The sequence below is a fragment of the Curcuma longa genome, chromosome 21, assembly GCF_044706935.1.
Source record: "Curcuma longa cultivar G26 ecotype Majalengka, Jawa Barat chromosome 21, ITB_CL_G26_1.1, whole genome shotgun sequence".
Classification (NCBI taxonomy): Eukaryota; Viridiplantae; Streptophyta; class Magnoliopsida; order Zingiberales; family Zingiberaceae; genus Curcuma; species Curcuma longa.
In genome coordinates this window covers 12626704-12648760 of record NC_133881.1, presented here as the reverse complement: position 1 = coordinate 12648760, position 22057 = coordinate 12626704, and the positions used below count along the sequence as shown (strand labels likewise).

The following is a 22057-nucleotide window of genomic DNA, read 5'->3' as shown; positions in this document are numbered from 1 at the left end:
CTTACTTGGCCGTACTAACTCAATGTGTAATTGCTAAACTATCTCTCCCTCCCACTCGACTATCCCCATTCCTTGTAGCCACATTTACTGAAAATGTTTGTTAATTGTAATTTACTTAGCATTGTGTTTCACTTCCTTAAATTCGTTCCCTCTTTATCTTTCTTGCCTTGTGTTTCCCCCTTTTGCTCCTCTCTATCCATTGTCACCTCCACCATTGACATAGCACCATCCTTGTGAAGCTCCCACTGTCGCCTTTGCTAGCACAGCAGTCACTTTGTTCTCAACTTCAGTAGATTCAGTGGTCACTCATTAAACACATAATTTTACTTCAGACAATAAACTACATCTAAATATTTGAAGTCTTTGTTTCTGAGACATTGATTGTAATATTTGAAGCCTTAGTGCAGACACTTCAATTTGTACCTGGGCTTTCTAAGATCACTGGAATGTTTTGAATAATTATTTTTCTTTAAAATTCATATAAAAAATGGCCTTACTCTTTTTCATAAAGAGTTATTTTACTCCATTGTCATCCACTATTTTTTTTTAAAAAAAAATTATTATCGCACATTTTTAATTATCTGAGTATTTATAGCAAAAAAAAAACTAAAATTTTGTATTAATGATAAGAATTGGATAAATGATATAGTACTGAGAAAAATCTATTGGAGGTAAGGAGAGCCCTCAGCCACGAATATCGACGCATGCTCCTCGTGGCGGAAACCCAGTCGACCAATCTAAATGGCGGCGCGGCTGTCTGCTCACCTCTCCCTCCTCCTCTTGTCCTCTTCTTCCCCTGCTGCCAGATTATTTGAGCCGGAGGCCGAGAAGCCACGGAGGCCTTAGATGTCCTCCCTCCGGTCACACTAATCATGAGAAGTTGGTGCCACAGCGCTAGAACGTCACCTCTTCTTAGTCCTGATTCTTCTTCGAGAAGGTTAAACGGAGATAATTTCTTATTCTTTCTCGATTGGATTTCAGCCGAGTTTTCGAAGCCATGACCGACTGCCACTTCCTTAAGGTCATTCCGATTACTTCTTTGCCTTTTCTTTATTTAGCGTTTTCGAGTTTGTGCTCTGTTTACGTGAAGGCGTGAATTTGTACCGGCTTTGTAGTTGTTTGTGTGAGTTTTTCTTGATAGGATAGGTTTTGTACTGCGAACGATCACATTGAAACCTAAACACATTAAGGTGAATGCAAAACTTCTTTCTTTTAGCATGGTCACTTAGTTACGTTTCTCTAGTGTTTTGGAAAAAGGTGTAGCTGAATAATGCTTTCGAGTAGCGGTACACCAGCCTGTAGGTTTGAGCGTACGCACACAGCAATTCATAGAGATAACTACTGTGATTTTCTGATTGTCTCTGTGCTAAGTACTAATTAACCTGAAGCATCCTGATTAAAATATTCAACAATCTGCTTTGATCCTAACTGATGGTTATTTTCCATCTCATTTGTTCTTCTGTTTCATGTATACCATTTATGCTATCATGTACACCATCACGGTATGATTCTACTTCAATGAAGGATGCTACTATTAAATCAGCTATGACCATTGATTTAGTCTCGAGGAAAGTTGCACTTGAATTATTAGAACAATACAATTAAAACACACAGAATGTCTGATGAGAAAACATATTAAAATGGTACAAACATAAAGGCTGATAAATTCTATAAGTAGATAAGTTGAATAGTGAAGGCTGAATGGTAGAGGGAGAAAAAAAACTCTACATAGCACGATTGAAAGTTAAAATATTCAGATAAAAACAAGTATATAACTTTAATAAATATGACCTGATCTGAAATGCTTAGGATTCACAGTCAATTTCTTGTTATTGTTTATATAAAGTCCCAAGCATTGCCCTAAATAAGTAAATAAATCATATAAATAATGAGACCATTTATTCTCTCCCCTAAACCTCAAGCCTGAGCATAGATATATCTATCATGCATTAGTTGTTGCATAAAACAGAGAATCAATCCCACTAATAGGTTCAATGAAACATTCCTTAGAAGTGGTGTGTGAAATATTAATTTCCTTGAACATATTTGATGAAATGACTATCAATTTTGGTATGTCTAGTGTGTTCACAAAAAATATAGCTGCCTGCACAGTAGCAATTTAATTATCATAGTGCATGACCATCAATTGATTAGTTGTATACTTGAGATCGTTGAGAAGAGTCTTGATCCATATCATCTCAAAAGCTTCGTGTGCTATATTTGACTTCAACATTAAAACAAGCTACATTATTCTATTCTTGTTCTTTCATATTGCCAACTTATCTCTCACATAGCAAACCAAACATAGTCCTTCTCACGATGAGTAGGTATTAGAACTTTTTCAGTCCCTTCTCTAACATTTTCTCCTTGCCTCTCAAGGTAATGCCAATCTTTACTCAGTGTCTTTCTCCTTCTTGATACCAAGTCCTCCTTACAAGAATAGATTATTAAAATCCTTAACTATTTCTGTTTCTCTGCAACTCCTTAATCAGCTCCTATTTTGACTAATTATAGTTGTCAACTTTTAAATGGCTTCGAAGGAATCAAGCTTTTGGTGAAAGAATAGAGGGTAATTTAGTCTAGAAAAAGAGAGGTCTCATTTGAATTTTGGAACACAAGGGCCAAATTTGGGCAATTACCAGTATTAGAGGCTCTATATGAGTTATTTCTCAAAATTTAGTTAAGTTAGATGAACATAAAATTTTTATAAGTTGAGAAGTTACCACTTTGGTCTCTGCATTTTGTTGAAAATGATTTGGAGATCTGAATCAGTTAGAGCATGAATAAACCATTGTTGGAGAAAGATTAGTACTATTTAACAGATTGACTGAGAAGTTTATTCCCTAGGAGGTTTTCATTTATGTGATTATTAGTTATAATTCTTAGATACCCGAAAACTTAAGTTTATTTTATGATTTTGTTGAATTATTGATTGCCAAACCCACCAATGTTGGTCCCAAGCTTGGATGAAAAAGGATGAGGATTGCGCGTTAGGTTGTTAGTCAGCGTTGACTTTCAGGTAAATGTTCAATGAATGAATCCATCAAACTATTGTGCTAATGCTAAAATAATTCCTGAAAGGAACATGTTCAGGGTCCGATTGTAACATCTCGGCAAGGGCTGCTTCATCTCCATGAGAACACGAGTGTAGTGTTAAATATGTAAGATTCTCACACCATATGTTGAATAAAAATAAATATTATAGGAAAATTAATTGTCTATGGTTTGAAAAATTAAATCTAAGAACGCTCACTAGTAAATCAATGGAGATAGTAGATACGATAACTAGGAGAAGAATTAATATTTTGTGTGTACAAGAGACAAAATAGGTAGGAGAAAAGACAAAGATGATAGAGAATTTAGATTTTAAGTTATGGTATACATAAAGGAGTAAAATAAAAAATGGAGTAGATATTGTTATAGATAGTTCGCTAAAGGATGAAAAAGTAGTAGTTAGAAAGAGGGATAAGATTATATCTCTCAATATAGTGATGGCGAAAAAACTATTAATGTAATTAGAATATATGCATCTAAGTAGGATTAGATGAATACACCAAATCTAAATTTTGGATGACCTATATGAGGTATTACAAAATATTCCGTCAACCGAAATGATTTTAATAGGAGGAGATCTAAATAAGCATGTAGGAGTGAAAAATGAGAAAAATGATAGGGTGCATGAGAGGTTATGGATTTGGAATAAGAAACGAAGAGAAAACTATATTGGATTTTGCGATAGCATGACTTTATACTAGTTAATACGTTTTTCAAGAAGAGAGAAGAACATTTGATCACGTTAAAAAATGAGAATAATAAGTTGTAAATTGACTTTTTATGGTTAAGAAGAAGGATAGAAAGATTTATAAAGATTACAAGGTCATCCTAGGAGAAAACTTAACGACCTAACATAACTTAGTGGTATTGGATATATGCCCTAAACATAGTATTAATAGAAGAAAAATATGCACGACTTCTAGAATTAAATGATGGAAGTTAATGAATGAAAAACAAAATATATTTAAGAAAAGACTAGGAGTACAAGCATTAGGAGAAATATTTGACGACTCGAGTACGACATGGGATAAGATGATATCAAAGTTGAAATAGTAGCTAAGAGCGTACTTGGTGAGTCAAAGTGATGTGCACCATCTAGTAAAGAATCTTAATGGTTGAATGAGAAAGTAAAGGAGAAATTGAAGGGAAAACAAACCATCTATAAGATATTATACATTTGTAAGAATGAAGAAAATTTTAAAAAATATACAATAACAAAGAAAGAGACCAAGAAAATAGTGAATAAAGTCAAGAATGAACTTTTGAACATTTATATCAAAAATTAGATATAAAAGAAGGGGAAAGAGATATTTATAGAATAGCTAAAATGAGAGAGAGAAAGACAAGGGATCTTATTCAAATAAAATGTATTAAAGATGAATGCAATATGGTATTATTAAATGATGAGGAAATAAAAAAGCGACTGAAGATATATTTTTATTAACTTTTTAATGAACATTTAAGTTATCAACTTAACTTAGGTAATTTAAGTAGGTTAAATCAGTATAAAAATTTAAATTTTGTTGTAGAATTTAAACTTCATAAGTAGAACAAGCTTTAAATAGAATGCACAATGGAAAAGTAATTGGACTAGATGATATTCCGATAGAGATATGAAAGTGTCTAGGGAAATAAGGTATTGAATGACTTACAAAGTTATTTAATTTGATATTAAAAACTATAAAAATATTTGATTAGTGGAGGGTAAGTACTCTAGTTTTCTTATATAAGAATAAATGAAATGTATAAACTTGTGCAAACTAAAAGGATATTAAATTAATGAGTTATACCATGAAATTTTGGGAAAGAGTAATAAATAAAAACTAAGGATGGAGACCACAGTGATCGAAAATCAATTTGGATTTATGTCTGAAAGGTCGACAATAGAAATTATACAGCTTCTCAAGTAACTAATTGAAAAGTATCGGGAATAGAAGCAAGACTTGCATGTGGTATTCGTCGATTTAGAAAAAACTTATGATAAAGTTCAAAAGGAAATTATATGGAGAATTCTAGAAAAGAGAGGCGTTAATATAATATATATTGAACTAATTAAGGAGATGTATGATAATGTAATGATAAGAGTGAAGACTTCAAGCATATTAACTGAAGTGTTTCCCATAAAAATAAGGTTACATCATCTAAGATACGATATTGTGGTGTATGTTTTTTGTAGATGATATTATTTTAGTAGATGAGACATGTGAAGGAGTAAATGTTAAATTCAAATCTTAACGGGAAACGTTAAAAATGAAAAGTTTTAGGCTTAGTAAAGTAAAGACAGAATATATGGAATTTAAGTTTAGCAATATTAGACGTAATGAGATAGTTGACTCCACCTAGTGGGATAAGGCTTAGTTGTTGTAATGTTAGACGTAATGAGATAATCAATATAGGAGATGACTAGTTGTTTGTAACTGAGATTTTTAAATATTTAGAATCATTTTTGTAAAACGATGGAGGGATTGAGAAATGTCTTCCATGAATACAAGCAGGATGATTGAAATGGAAGAAAGCGTTACATGTTCGTTGTGATTATAAAGTAACGCTAAGACTGAAAGGAAAGTTTTACAAAATGACGGTTAGACCTGTTATGTTATATGAAGTTGAATGTTGGACTATGATTTGAGCACATGAGCAAAAGATGAGAGTTGCAAAGATGAGGATTTTGAGGTGGATATACGAACATACAAGGATTGACAGAATAAGAAATGAAAATATCAGAGAAAAGTCAGGATTGTATTTATTGAGGAAAAATTTTGAGAGACATGTTTAAGATGGTACGAACATGTACTTAGACGACAAATAAATGATTCAGTTAAATGATGTGAAACTAAACAAGGAAGAGGAAGACAAAAAAAGACTTGGTTAGCAGCAATAAAACATGATAAAATTTATTTAAATATAACTGATGATATAGAAGGGAATAGAGTCCAATGACATAAAAGAATCCGTATAACTGACCCATCTAGTGGAATAAAGCTTGGTTATTGCTGTTGTTGAATTATTGATTACCATAAAACTGAGTCTAAACAGGCCATTTATCCTTAACTGTCAGAAATGGTTCAGAAAAATGTTCATCCATGGCTGAAAATTTGGAAGGCAATCAAATTCTTGTATGGTCCATGCTTTGTTGGGGTTATTTTTGTCTACCGGTGTATGTGACAATTAACACTAGCTCTTGGTTCCCGTGAATGAGCTTGTTTGTCTTCCTTTATTGTAGATCTTAATTTCATTTTACAGTAATGGTGTGGATAAACTGTTCCTTAAACATACTGTTCTGATGCTATCTGCTCCAATTTTGTAGGGAAGTTTGCTTGGATCTTGGGAAAATCCAATAAAAGCTTTCTCTAATTACAATGTCCGATTGAATACACTCTACTGCAAGAAACAATGGGATGTTCAGTCCTCAAGATTTTTCCGCACATATTGCCATCTAGGGTTGACACAAAGGGATGTAACCCAGGGCTACCATTTCTTGTCAACGCAAAAAAGTGATTACCTAGGAGGATTTTACGGCTACATTGGGAGAAAATCTTATAGCCTAAGATTTCAGATACGAGCACAGCTTGAGGTTGCTAATGCTGTTGATGTTATAAATGATTTAGGTTTTGATACTCTCACATTTTTGGCTGTTACTGTTCTGGTTGTACCCGCATTCAGGATCATTAAAGCTAGCCCGGTAAGAATTATTTTCAAAATCTCATTTACTTCCAGATGCATATCCTTGTTGCTTTATGCTTCTCTCATTAATGAGTCTTCTTGTTAATCAGGAAACACTAAAAAGATTATAAACAGGTTTTTATCTTACCATCTTTCAAGAGGATTTCTGAGTTCGTTGTATAGTTATTAGTGTTTCCTGATTAATAAGGAATAATGGTTAATTAGGGTCAGCAAGACTATCATATATGCCTGTTCATTTTCTATTCTTCTTGAAAAATACGACTAGTTCTTTACCTTCAGAATAAGTAATATTGTTCTTTGTGTCTATGTGCAGATACTTGGATTTTTTTGTGCTGGTGTAGTACTTAATCAGTTTGGTCTCATTAGAAATCTCCTGGATGTTAAACTTTTATCAGAATGGGGAATTCTCTTCCTGGTATGCCCATTCCTTTTCTTGGATATAAAACTTATATCGGAACTTATTGTCTTTCTAAATGAAAATATGTTTGCATGGAGAACCTAAAGACGCCTGATATAAGTTCTTGACTAGCTTAGATACCTAGGAAATAAGATATAAGTTGCCTGCTTAGGTTCATCAGTTTCGGAGTGTGTTTTTTCTGGTTGTGATTGACATACTAAGGAACATATATAGTTAATAAATTGAATTTAAGCAAGTCATGGAGAGTCCATTTCAACCGTATTGATGTTCAATTTTCATCATTAAGAATTCATAACTACATAGTGATCTATTATTTTTCCATGTACCTGCAGTTGTTTGAGATGGGCCTTGAACTTTCACTTGCACGCCTGAAAGCTCTTGCAAAATTTGCTTTTGGAATGGGGTTGACACAGGTGTGGTTACTTTTCACTATTTACTATTGATTTATAGTTTGTTATTTCTTTTTGAGTTTTAATGTTTGATATTTTAATAAGCTACCAATCCATATATTCCTTTTTTGTTCCAAGGAAAAGGATGGAAAATTGCCTGCCAATATCTTAGAAAGAAAACATTTATATCTCTAAGAATCAAGCAGTCATATTTGTTTTAGCATTTGATAAATAAAATGGAAACAAGTAGGATAGATCAAGAAGCTTAAATAAGTCAGAAGTGAACTTTTGTTTATATGGACTATTGACCAAACAAACTAAGGCTATATATTCAATAAAATATCTAATAACCACATCAAGTCTCCAAGGTGGACGATCTCTAGCCCGTGGAACAATATATGAAGGGAAGTTGGCAAAATGAATAATTTTGAGAAGAATGATTCTAAGGATTAGGCATGTATATCCCAACCCCATACTCATGATTGTTAGTGAATTGCTCGAGCTGCTCTTGCAAAAAGAGTGAGCCTTTGCATGTTGGTTGAGGGACGAACTAGGAATGGTTCCTCTCAGGGGGCCTTCCTTGGGCATGTTGGTTGAGGGACGAACTGGGAATGGTTCCTCTTAGGCGGCCTTCCTTGGGAATGGTTCCTCCCAGGGGGCCTTCCTTGGGCATTGATCATTTGATTAAATCAAAGTATTGTGATGGTTCTGGTGGATGCTTACATAGTGAGCTTTTTTATCCAACCCTTTGAATGTACAAGTGAAGAAATTCAACCAAACTTGTAAATTAGCATGTCAAGAGGTGTCGAGTGTTGGCATAATACAATAGTCATTGACACAGCAATACATTTCAATTATTTCACCTAGTATGGAATAAGATTTTAAACCATGGCTGATTGCCATCATGCCTCTGTCACTTGTATTTGCAACTGGTGGTCTTGTTTTAGCCTGAATATACATGTGTTCCTTTCATTGGAAATCATCCGTAAAAGAATGAGTCTTTTGTGTCTTTCTTTTCTTTTGAATTGACTGGGAGGAATGCTCCTTAGTAAGATGTCCTCATATGATTTTGGAAGTTCTGCTTGTCCATTCAAGATCATCAGGTTTCCATGATTTTGGAATAGTACAATGAATTTTGGTGTCTATCTTTCACTATTTTGCGTGGCTTATTTAGAAAAATTAGGAAAGTTTTGGAGAAAAGGTCTCATCCTTGAAGAATTCCTAAATCTCTCTCCTCTGATTCTCTTGCTGGACTTAGGTTTCTGTAGCCTGCTGAGTTGGTTCAGGTTTGTTCGAATCCTATTTGAAATAGACTATTGCTATCATATTCAAGACATCATTTCTTAAGTCCCCTCAAGTATTAAATGCTATGAAAAATTGTACTTAAAATTCTTTTTGAGTCGTGATTTGTTTTTTAGTTGGTAGTATATTGTAAGATGGTCCTCATGACAGGTCTTTTTTTTTTTTTTTTTTTTAATTTCATGATAGTTTCTTATTGCTTTCTTATGCTATTACTTGAAAATCAATATTAGCCAAGGAGATCGACATGTACTGATGACCACCATATTTCCCATCCTATATCTTGAAGGTTGTACTATCAACGCTTGCATTTACAGCATTTGAGCTTCCTCCTAATGCAGCTGTTGGAACAAAGATTTTGCAGTTTCTTTTTAATTCACGGCCGGATCTGGTGAGGTGTCCTTTTCAGATCCTCGATAAAATTGTATAATGAAGACCATTTTGCAATTTTTAAAATCATTATCATGCTTTAGTTCCGTTTGTCTGAAAGAGCATATTGCCCAAACTTTCTGATGTAGCACTAGCAATAATCTCATGAAGAGAAACTCACAAAGTGGGAAAATTTTCATAACATGATAATGATTGGAATTTTGAAATGAGCCCTAAATTTTACCCCTAAATTTGAACCGCATCTCTTTTGTTCTATATATATGATTAGAAAAGCTGAATATAAGAAATGGGATTTTTTATACTTGTTTTTTTTTGGAAAACTGAGTATTTCTACTTGTGATGGACTCAACCGGTGAGAAATTTGGAAAAAAAATACTTTGAGGATTCTCTCTTTCTTTCTTTTCTGAGTTAAATCGTGTTCTTGAACTTGGAACAGCTTGTTTCTCATGACAGTCATAGGTTTTCAATGTAAACTGACATTTTAAGATTTATGTAAATAAATTACTGATTATCATTTCTATAATCTCTGATGAAAACTATTGTTGCTACTTTCATGCTGCTTTTGATATAAAAAATGACCATAAATATAATGAATCATAATAATACTACAAAGCTCTACATTTCTTTTTGAAGTAAAAATATTAATCCTCTATAAATAATGTTCTATCATTAGTAGTCATATTATGGTTGTCTTCTTGATTGAGATTTTTTTTTTTATAATTCACCTGATTTTATGGTATAAAGTACAAACTATAGCCAAAACAACTTCAAAAGTAAATGTTACTCCCCGTCCAAGGTCAATCCATCAAAGAATAGACTTCCCTTGGTACACGTGATTTAAATCCATGTCAAAGTAAGAAATCTATATCTCCGTCAAGAAGCAACAATCATCCAAGAATATCTAGCGCAACTAACTTGAAACTAGGGGCAATATAAGAAAATTGAGCACAAATGTGCAAAGCAAACATAAAGGGCAACATGAGTTGTATAAAATAAGGCTTAATAACATCAAAGTTCACAATAATGCATCAATGTAAATAACAAAATCATAACACAAACCACAATGCATCAATGTAAATAACAAAACCATAACATAAACCGCAAGCAAACATACAATGAAAAAGTAAATAATGCAAGGATTCACTCAAAGAGCTCCACATTTACTGATTGGAATCCACCATCCTATAGGCATAATCCTCTGCGTTCCCTTTTTTTGTGATAAATTTGTGATAGAGAGCAGTGCTTTTGTTTGCGACTATTAACGATAGTCTGAGTGTGCTATGTTGCTGACAGACCACGCACAAATAAACTGAAATATTAATGTGCCGAAAGGTTTATCCACAATAAAACATGGTATACAATCCACATTCACAAGAAAATTATCCAATCATGATATGTCCTAGGGTTATGTTCTAACGTGTGATATTCTTTCTTCTACTCTATCAATGATCAACAAAAATAAAACTGTACTCCCAGGGCTTGGTGCGATGATAGAATGTGGACGGGCTCCCATGCAACGAGGATTTGATTCTCATACAGGACACTTCATACGCCAGTGGTGCTCGAATCACTTGTAATGCTGAGTCATCCGCTAGGACCTATCTGCGCTTCTCATATTTACCCTGGTGACCAATGGAAAATTTTCATGGCACTCGACGAGGTCGGTCATATCCATGATTAGTCTATTCGAAGAGCTAGATACTTGGATTAAAAAAATAATAAATAGTAAAATAAAACTGTGTAATACATCAACATAAATAGCACAAGAATCACATGTACTTTATAAAAAGTTGCACGAATAGCTACATAAATAAACTCTAGTATGATATAAGGTACAACATGTTACTATTGCATACCCACATAATATCATCAAGTCACACATGTATGCAAATTATGAATATCAATATGCTATAAGCAAAGAAGTAATTATAATGTAAGTAGAGCAACACAAGCAAACATAACAACTAGTTAATGTGAGTTATATACTCTAGACCAACCTATTAGCTAGTATGATTATAAACATCTAAGATCACCCTCTCCTTTGATATCACAAGTATCCATCTATAACTTGATAGAAATTCTTGAAGCTACCACACCATCCACATTTTGTAGATTAATCCTCAATTATTCATCAAATTTCTAATTTGAACAATTTATCCTCAAACACAACCTCAACTCACAAGACCACACATATTGTGATTAACTTTACACTCCAAAATTCTCACAATGACTTTTATCATAGTTAATCATTTAAATGATTGAAATAATTATCCTTAGAAATCCATATTCACAAACAACAATCATTACACGACCCAAGGTTGCACTCCAATAATCTATTTTTAACCAATCGCCCTTCGAAAAACCAAACCTTTATTTAATACCAAATCACAATTGAATAACCAACTAATATATTAACCTCAATGTATCGTCATCACAATCATTTTTGTCTCTTAATGTTAACCATCTCTATGTAGCTAAACATCTAATTAAAGATGATCAAATAGAAAGATCACAACAAAACTCATGATCTACAAGCCCCAACCATACAGAGACGGCCTACAATAAGAAATAGGGATGAGTGTCTACCTTGATCCATTGAGACACTTTTAATCACACTTAAATAATTGATCCTTGCCAGGTTCTCTAAGTAATATCTAACCAATAACAACCATGATCACCACACCATCTAAACAATATATCACAAACCCAAGAAATTTACGGCAGCATACAAGAATTAACTTTCTTACTTTCCAAAAAGGTAAAAGGTTTATAGTTGTGGCTATATGTAGAAGGGTGTTGCTTCACGAGGACAGGAAGAAGGGGTTATTGCTTCTTCTTTTGACAAGGTAAGACATGAGGGCTTGCTAGGACTACTCTAGATGAGAAAAGGAATAGGGAAGGTACTATCGCTCACCTAGGTTGTTGGCAGTATTAACAATTGGACGGTGAAGTCAAGTAGTAGCAAGGCTACTCGAATAAACACGGCCAACAAGGGCTGGAGCTCAACAATGATCTAGCAGCAATGATGGAGGCTAGATAGGCTGCGTCAACATCATGATCTTAGGCTTTTGTTCAAGACATGGGCAAAAAGAGGTGGGGCTCAAGGGCAACTGCCTCGTAGTCGGAGGGTAAGAAGAATCACAATAGGTGGGGTTCAAATGATGACACTACGTGACAATGTTGGTGGTCGAGCGAAAACAAGCAAGAAAGGGCAAAGAAACCGTCGAAAGCCACCTTATGTCATATGAACATCGAGGATAAGGGAGGCTTCCTACTTTTCATGGATTAGGAAGAGGAAAAATAAAGGGGTATTTGAAATAATTAAAATCATATTATTAAAAACTCAACCACCTTGTGTCACATGAATAGAGAGGAGGGAGGGTTCAAGATTTTACTTGGGACTAGGAAGAGGAAAAATAAAGGGATATTTAAAATAATCAAAATCATATTATTAAAAACTCAACCACCTTGTGTCGCATGAATAGAGAGGAGGGAGGGTTCGAGACTTATTCTTGGGATTAGGAAGAGGAAAAATAAAGGATATTTTTCTTGATTCACTATTGGTCAACTATAAAACCTTTGATTTAAAGTTGATTCAAGTCTAGTTTGAGTCTGAAGCAAAATTAGATTGATCCCCACATGAATCGACTCATCTAAATGCAAAAATTACACTAAAGGCCACTAAGAATTGGGTTCTGTTTTCGCCTGGTTCAACTGTAAAACTATAATTTAATCTCACAAAATTCTAGTTAATCACTAATTATATTTATTTGATTCTTAATTAATTTCTAGAATATAACAGTAATTGAATTTAGTAATTCATAATCAACTAGCTTTACTTTGCCTTTGATTTTCTATAGTCCCTAAATTTCTTTTCCAATGTAGGTTAATATCCGAAGCATTGATGAAGCAATTGTGATTGGAGCTGCCCTTTCATTATCCTCTTCTGCCTTTGTACTACAGGTGTGCTTATAACCACTTCATATTTCCTAGTTATTTGTTGAGGTAAACTAATGCATCATCATATGTGTGAATTGTAAATCAAATATAGGAAAAATTTGATTGTTGCTGAGCAATATGACCATAGTTATCTGTGTGGATTGCTATCGTGACATATTAGTTCTATAAGTTCTCATGGATGTATATTTTGTTGTTTTGTTGGTTTATGCCTTATCTGTAAATTACGTGATCAGAGGTCTGCCATTTCACTTTCAGATATTTGAAAGGATAATCTAAGATAAGAATGCTAAGATGTTATCTGAAAAGTTACTGGAAATGATAAATAAAAATATTAATATTTGATATTAGTTACTTGTAGCCTTAATAAATAATAAAATCTAATAAATAATAAAAAGAGAAAATAATTTGAGATGATATGAGTGATTTTAGGGTTTAGCATATGACAATGCCACATCAATTAAAGGTAGAAGTCAAAAGGAAGTACAAAGAACCGTTCATTTAAAGCTTTCCTCCTTCACTCTCCTCCTCTGGCATGATGCTAGTTGAAGCACCTCACTTTTGGCTTCTCAATAAAAGCATAACACTGCATGTATAAGAGATTATATTATTCTATTTTTATATCTAAGCTAGCATACTTGAGATATTTTCATCTCTCTAATCTTGCAATTCATTTGCATAGCTTCTTGCAGAGAAAGGAGAGCTCCCAACCCGTTTTGGTTCTGCAACTTTAGGCATTCTTCTACTGCAGGTTCATATTCTTCCTGTTGTATGATTTCTCTTGTATGCATTTCCTTGGTTTAGTATGTTTCTCATGAATGTTTTGGCTATGCTACTATTTTTGGAAAATATTTCTGTTTATTATGCGGTGAGAGTTTCAATTGATGTTACCTTTTGTCAATTACTTCAGGACATTGCAGTTGTTCCTTTATTGGTGATTCTACCAGTGCTCGAGAGCCAGGTAAACTTGATGTTCATGTAGGCTTAAGAACTGCTACATGGAGATGTCCATAAGATGAGCAATATTAATGTTCTAGTTGGTATCTTCTTCGTACTTTACCAAGGACCGTCATAAGAAAATGAAGTTCTCTTTTAACCGAACTCTATTTGGGTTTTAATGAAAGGTTGGTTGATCATTTATGATTATTGACTGAATGAAAAGAAGCTTAGTGGCTAAATTTTGAATTGCCAAAAGACTTACAGCTATTGGGATAAGCAATTTCATGTAGTCAACTATGCATGTCATGGTTATAAAATTAGCATATCTTGCTAAGTTATTATTTCCCTTCAAACACATACATTGGATCTCTTTATTAATCATACCAATCTAACATGCACATTTTCTTGAGTGAATACTGTGGTTTTGGTAAAAAGGGACTACTGATGCAAAGCTCTTATATTATTGAGGCTATGCTGAGGCCTGAGTGTTCCAACTTTCATCAATAACCCTTTTGAATATAAAAGGGTAGCTATTTCCATTAACTTATCAAACCAATTGAAAAAAAATAACCCTCTTGTAGATCAAAGGCATACAAAAATTGACAACCGTTTGTATTTTATATTGTCATGTTTTGAAATCTCGTATAGTGTTGGGCAACACGGCCAAAATGTATCATTTCGATAAATTAGTTTTGAAATACCCTTCAGAAATTGTCTAGAACATAACTCAGATTTTCGTATGCCTTTCACTCAAAAACTTATAGAGAATCTGCTTAGATGCACGGTAGGGAAAAACTAGCGATTTGGGATTCTGTCTTACCCATTGTTGAGTTTGTAAATTGTTCTATGGGTACAATCCATTAATGTTGCCTATGGTCTTAAAGCTTGTTGTGACATCGATTTGGTTTTATTGCTTGCTATTCTTTTGAGTCAACTGTGAGGTTTTGTGAACGTCTTCAAAAGATGCACATCTATATTAGGAGAAACTTTTAATGTGTAATGAACTTTATAAAATTCAAGTAGATACACATTGTAGACAAATGGACATATAGGAGATTATGTCGTTATCTGTGTTCACCCTGAGCAATTTTCTAAAAACTCCCATAGATAACTTCATGCTCAATTTCTAGGTCATTTCCATATTGTGAGAAAAATAAATCCTAATGCTTATGTTGTTGATTTACCACTTGAATTAAACATTAGTCCAATTTTTAATATAATGTATCTAATATCTTACCGATGAACATCCCGCTTTTTTTTTCATTTGTGCACAAGTTATGCTCTGACCACTTCGGTTTGGCTCTTCCTTCCTCGTCATTGTCAACCAATATTTTTGAGATGGTCATTGATATGCATATAGTGCTAGGTCCTCATCAGAGTACTAAAAAATACTTAGTGTGCTAGAAACGACTCCCAGATATAGATGGCACATGGATCATAGAAGACCTACGACACATGAAACCTGACTTATTTGTTGAGATTCTACTAGAGGTACCACAATCATCTTCTACGGAGATATCGATGATCATCTGACTTGCACTTATCTAAGGCATCATATGACTTGACAAAATATCCCGCTCTTTTGCTCGATGGAGCATGAGGAGAAAGACATAATTAGAGTATTTAATAAGCCATTTTTTTTTTAAAAATAAATTCTGTTATCTAATTTAAAAAAGTTGTTTATCTCTATTTTTGGTAACCTAGTCGTGAGTTTACAAATATACTATATTTTCTACCTATAAAATGTGTTAGATCATTTTATGTTTAATAATATTATTTTCACTCTTCGTTTGTCAAGAGTTGAGTTGTTAGCGGTACAATCTATTCATGATGCATCACCAATTCCAAATAGTTGGGACTAAACTGGCTAGATGATGATGATTTTCTGTCCAAATATTGTTCTCATGTTGCTAATTTAAACCTATCCACAAGATGTGTTCCATTGTATTCTATCAAATTGGTCCCTTTCAGGGTTTTTTAGCTATTTCTTCACCTAGTCCTTTGTTTTTTAAAAAAAATTATTGGTTCACTTTCAAATGGGCGAATGTCATCTCTTGCCCATACATTTCATTTTATCTTAAGTTCAATATTGAGATTGAGTTCTGTTAGTCTGTTCTTTTTTTAAAGAAAAATTATCTATTCAGCTTTAGGCTGTCTCTTGTGTAAATTCCCTGTTCTATACCTGGTTTGATTGCGTATCATTGTCATCTCATTCATATTGTCTAATGGAAACTGAGTGCTCATTTGACATGATTCTATAAAAGTACATGCACATCATAAGTATTCTTTTGATGTTTAATTTCAGAACCTTTCAACTGAAAGTATTTGGCCAGTGTTAGCGGCTGAGAGCTTGAAAGCTTTAGGTGGTCTTGGCCTTCTTTCCCTTGGTGGGAAATATCTTCTCAGGCGTATATTTGAAGTATGAATATTGATATATACATAACTTTTTCTTGTTAATCCAATCATGTCAGCAGGATACTTCCACAGACTAGTTAATTAATACAGGTTGTTGCTGAGTCAAGGAGTTCAGAAGCTTTTGTTGCTCTGTGTTTGCTTACAGTGTCGGGGACTTCTCTTCTTACCCAAATGTTAGGCTTCAGCGACACGGTAGGTTATGAATAATTTATAGTTAGCTGAATTCATTTGTCTGCAAATTCTTTTCTCATTGTCTCCTGTAGCTAGGAGCATTTCTGGCTGGAGCACTCCTGGCAGAAACAAATTTCCGGACACAAATTGAAGCTGACATAAGACCTTTCAGAGGCTTACTGCTTGGACTATTTTTTGTCACCACTGGGACATCGATTGACATGCAGGTGCTTGCAAATGTTTGAATTATATCTAGCATGTGCAAAAGTTGTTTCATTTCAGTAAATTGAGTTACTTATGGACCATCAATAATTTTAACTGAATATATTGGTACACTGTTGTGTTAAGTTACAAAATTTTAACTTCTTGAGCTCACATATTGCTGATCAACTGCTGTTGAGGGGAATTCACTTAGCATGGGCTCTTTGCTGAGGATAAAGGCTGCAATTGTAAATTTTTTCACATGCCCTTGGTACTGATGGAGCCTCATGCATATCAAATGCTCATACAAGAGGTTTTTTTTTTGTGTGTAAATTGTCAACCTTCACAATTCTCTAATACACTTTCTTAAACAGACTGCATATCATTATTGATGCAAAATAAAATCAAAGTTCCAACTTAGCCATGAGCCATGAGATTGACCCGGTGACAAAACATTCATTTTCTATTCTGAGTATATGTTATTTTTGCCTGTTCAGAAGTTCTTATAAACTTGGGAAATATTGCTAATTGATATATGTAATTGAATTTTGCACATTCTCAATGAACCACGATTGCATTAACTTTCAAAAAATCTGTTTCTGTTGATTCACTAAGAACGTTGTAGATTCCCAAGTTCTGCTTTTGGTTTGCTCTAAATGCAAAATATAATTATCGAGCTTATGTTTGTCATATAGAGTGAATAGTTATAATTGTCTTGTTTGGTTAACTGGGGTTGGTTTATAGTCAGTCATATATATTCTGCAGTTGAATATATATTTACTTTTATAGATAAAAAAAAACTATTTTGAACTGAAATTCTGAATGATGGATCATGACTTCACAATGATTTTACAGCCCTAAAGGTTTTATGCTTGTTCTAGATGCAAATATCTTATATGTAATAGCTAATTGAACAAAAGTTAATGATGCCTAGACAATCTTATCGTCTAACAAAACATGGAGATCCATCCTTGCAGGGAGTTTACATTGTTTACCGTGTCCATCAAATTTAACCAAACATGATAAGTTAAAAAGTTTTGATAGCTAACCTTTGTTTTTGATCTGACTATAAAATAATGTTTGCCTTTTAGTTTGGCGGCTCCTTTTTCTACTAATATAAATCACAGAACAAATTTGTATCATATGGACAAATCAATAAAAATTATATTGTTCGCTCTTGCTTATCAATAATGCAAGTGTTTAATGATATCATAAAAAATATTATTTTACTGATAATCTCAACCCACCTAGAATTGTAATTATGGTCAGTATGACATATGTGTTAAAACTTGCTTCATGAATATGAAAATCAAGTCTTACATTTGCATAAGCTTTAATACCCAAAATTTTCACAATACAATATGTTAGGAGAAAGGATACCTTGATCTTCAACTATACAAAAATGATAGAACTTCTCAAGATGTTTCTCCCTCTTCATTAATCTTTTCGGTGGAGAAAAAGATCAATTTAATGGATAGAAATATACTAATTTTTCAACCTTTCATTTCACATTCCATCATTGCATTCATTTAATTGTCTCTTTATTCTTAATTAGACCTTTCATTCTCACATTCCATGAAAGTGAGCAATGTCTTTACATTCATCACTATGAATAATACAATTAATCATGGAATGAAATCTCAAGCCATTTCGTTCGATACAAGTGAAAAATTTCGTTTTGCCTGCGGAATGAAATTGACACAGTTAAGGCTCTAGTGTTGGCGCACCCCGAGGCCCCGCCAGGCTCTCACAACTCGTCTAGAGGGATTCTCGCCACCGCACGACGCATCCAGAGGTGTCGTCAAGCTCACGCGATGAGTCCGAAGACATCGTTGGGCTCACGCAACGCCGCGTGATGCCTTTTGGCTCATGCGGCGGCGGGGATGCGTTGCACGAGCGCAAAACAGGAGTGAAAATTAAAAATTTAGGTCTAATTTAATTAATAATTTTAATCAACTCCCAACTATAATTGAGATAATTTAAATAGGCTTAATTAAAATCTAATAAAATTATCCCATTATATATATATTTAAAATTATTTTTTATTTTTAAATATTTAGATTAATTTTTTTATTTTTAGTTAATATATTTTATATTTAAAAAATATCGAAATTATATTAACACGATACAGTACCAAAACTGTATCGTTCTGATCCAAGATTGAAACCTCGGCATGGGTTAAGATTTTAAACCTTGCGATTAATCATAAAAAGTTAAATAATGTGATCATTTAATAAAAAAAGGGCAATTCGGTACATGAAGCTCCTACCAATACGGAATCTCGGGAAAGAGTCTATTGTACGCAGCCTTACCTTATTTTGCAATAGACTATTTCTGAGACTCAAACTCGTGATCTCTAGGTCACACGACAACAACTTTACTGTTGTGCTAAGGCTCCCCTTCAATGTGACCATTTAATGAGAAAATAAATCGTAATAAAGTCAAACAACATGACTTATTTAATAGGGAAAGAAATCATAATCAAGTTAAATAATTTGGGTCATTTAATAAGAAAATAAATTATTTCTAACAATTACTTCTGGAAACATAACTATCCAATGATTGAAATTTCAATTGAATTCAAGAGAGCAATATAGCCTAACTATTTAGTAGTAAGTTATAAATCTTGTCACCTCTATTGGTTTCGGAGATTGATGTTACATTCCCCACTGTTGCTAGCAGCTTCTATCATCAGAAGGTTACATATATGTACACGTTGTCATTGGTCTATCTGTACGAGTATCAGATACTTCTCTATGAATATTAATCCTTTTTTTTTTTTGAATTTTTCTGCTATGCAGCTTCTTTTCCGAGAATGGCCGAATGTACTTTCCCTCTTGGCAGGGTTAATTGTTATCAAGACCTTGATAATAACTGCAATTGGTCCCCGTGTTGGATTAACCTTACAAGAGAGTGTAAGAATAGGATTGCTTCTTTCACAAGGAGGGGAGTTTGGGTTTGTGGTGTTTTCTTTAGCAAATAGGTCAGCTGTCAGCAAGATATACAATTATTAGTGTTAATTGATGACAAATTTAGATTTTCTGATTGAGGAGAACTTTCTTTTTAAATAGGCTTGGGGTTCTACCGCTTGAGTTGAACAAACTTCTCATAATAGTTGTCGTCTTGTCTATGGCATTAACACCTTTGCTAAATGAAATTGGAAGAAAGGCTGCTGAAATCATTGATGAGAAACTTCAAGCAAAAGAGGTAAGTCCTTGGGGCTAGCGCAATATTATATATATATTGGCCTCTTCTCAATTACTAGTTTAGTGCTTTAAACTTTACAGAAAATTGCTGACATGGTGAGCTTTGATGCAAGTGAACCAATAGTTATTCTAGGGTTTGAGCAAATGGGCCAGGTATCACAAGGTTTCTACTAGCTACCGGTTCAAAACTTGTATCGAAATGTAGTTTTCTTTTTCACTAAACACTCGACGTCAAGTTTTGCAGGTTCTAGCCAATTTTTTATCAACTCCTTTGGCTGGAGACGAGGGTATGCCATATGTTGCATTTGATCTTGATCTAAGGGTTGTTAAGGTACAAAGCGGTCTTAGTCTTCCATCTCCACTAACAATGATTCTCACAATTGTAATAGTTGACATTTATATGCATCTTAGCATCTAATTGTTGAAAAACAAATATGATCTTATTGTTCCAACCAGGCAGCTAGGAAGCTGGGTTTCCCCATACTGTATGGAGACGGATCCCGACCGGCAGTTTTGCAATCTGCTGGTATATCCTCCCCAAAAGCTGTCATGGTTATGTATGCAGGAAGAAGTAGGACACTTGAGGCAGTTCAAAGAATAAGACTTGCTTTTCCTGCGGTAATATTTGTTCCTATTTGATTTGAGCATGTACATTTTCATAATTTCAAAGAGGAGAACTGCATTGTTAAAAAATACAAGCTGCAGCTTCTCATGTTTATCAAGCTTCATGGTGCATGTTTTTTTGAAAAAAAATGACCTATCTGTTTATTGTGTATGTGCTCATGTTGCAAAAGGGAAAACTATGCCTTCACTTCATAAGACATCCTTTTAAGCTGTGTTTGTCCCAACTAAATACAGGATATCTTTTTCTGATGAATATTCTTCTTACAGGTTCCAATCTATGCAAGGGCTCAGGATGTTCCTCATCTATTGGATCTAAAGAAAGCTGGTGCTACTGATGCTATTCTTGAGAATGCTGAGGTATACCAAGAAGTAGCAACACCTTGTTCTAACCACAACTAGTTGGCATTATGATAAATTATTCTGATGGTTAGGCATTATGCTAACTAAGTTCTTCTGTTGGTTATCCTCGTAATACAGACAAGTTTGCAACTTGGCTCAAAGCTACTGAGAGGGTTTGGTGTCATGTCGGATGATGTGACCTTTGTGAGTCAACTCGTGAGGGATTCAATGGAGTTACAAGCCCAAGAAGAGTTGAACAGAAATGAAGATCGTGATCTTGATATCATGAAGCCAATGCAGGTGATTATGCTGGCTTCTGTGCCTAACTTTTCATTTTATCTACTCCACTTGTATATGATAACAACTTGAACTGAACTTTGCCTAAACAGGTTAGGGTGACTGACTTGGTTAAGGACAAAAGTAGCACTCAGTTATCGATCAACGAGCAATCACTCAGCCATGATGCCAATCGTGTCTGGGTTTCCGAGAACAATCAACCATCTATCATTGATACAATAGTTGAACAGGATGCATATGATGGCTTGGAAAATGAGTATGAGAATATAGACGACGATGATGGTGTCAGATATTGTCAATTAAATTCAGATATTGATTTACCAGATATAAAGGAGGAAGTCCAGGGAGATGAGAAAGTGTTGGATCATTCTATCCAACAGAAATAGTACAGATGAGATTTATTAGGATAATTTGATTTTGAAGAGCGTTGGGAAAGGAACTTCATTTTCTCGTATGTACAGTTTGTTTTTTTTAAAAAAAAATACTGAAACTGTTGATCGATTAATAGGAACTTGTATTTTAAATGTTATCGCATGCAAAGTTTTGTTAACTGAAGCCAGAAAGGCTAGTAAAATATCACGAACAGTGATTAATAATCATTAGGGGAAGATGCTAAGATTTAAGAAAAGGACTTGTAAAATTCTAAATAATAATCATCAAAGAGATAGCCAAAG

General features: G+C 33.9%; 1 protein-coding gene across 1 annotated transcript; it reads left to right on the top strand.

The window, feature by feature from the left end:
• The first annotated feature begins 753 nt into the window (after nt 1–753).
• Nucleotides 754–21918, top strand: LOC141814249 (K(+) efflux antiporter 3, chloroplastic). The gene is made up of 19 exons (XM_074702187.1): nt 754–1021; nt 6362–6736; nt 7052–7153; nt 7489–7569; nt 9134–9235; nt 13120–13197; nt 13874–13942; nt 14102–14152; nt 16436–16549; nt 16636–16737; nt 16809–16943; nt 19719–19900; nt 19989–20124; nt 20205–20276; nt 20368–20454; nt 20580–20741; nt 21015–21104; nt 21225–21386; nt 21476–21918. The coding sequence occupies exons 1-19, from the start codon at nt 998–1000 to the stop codon at nt 21767–21769; spliced, it is 2418 nt and encodes an 805-aa protein (XP_074558288.1). The 5' UTR covers nt 754–997; the 3' UTR covers nt 21770–21918.
• Nucleotides 21919–22057: the final 139 nt, after the last annotated feature.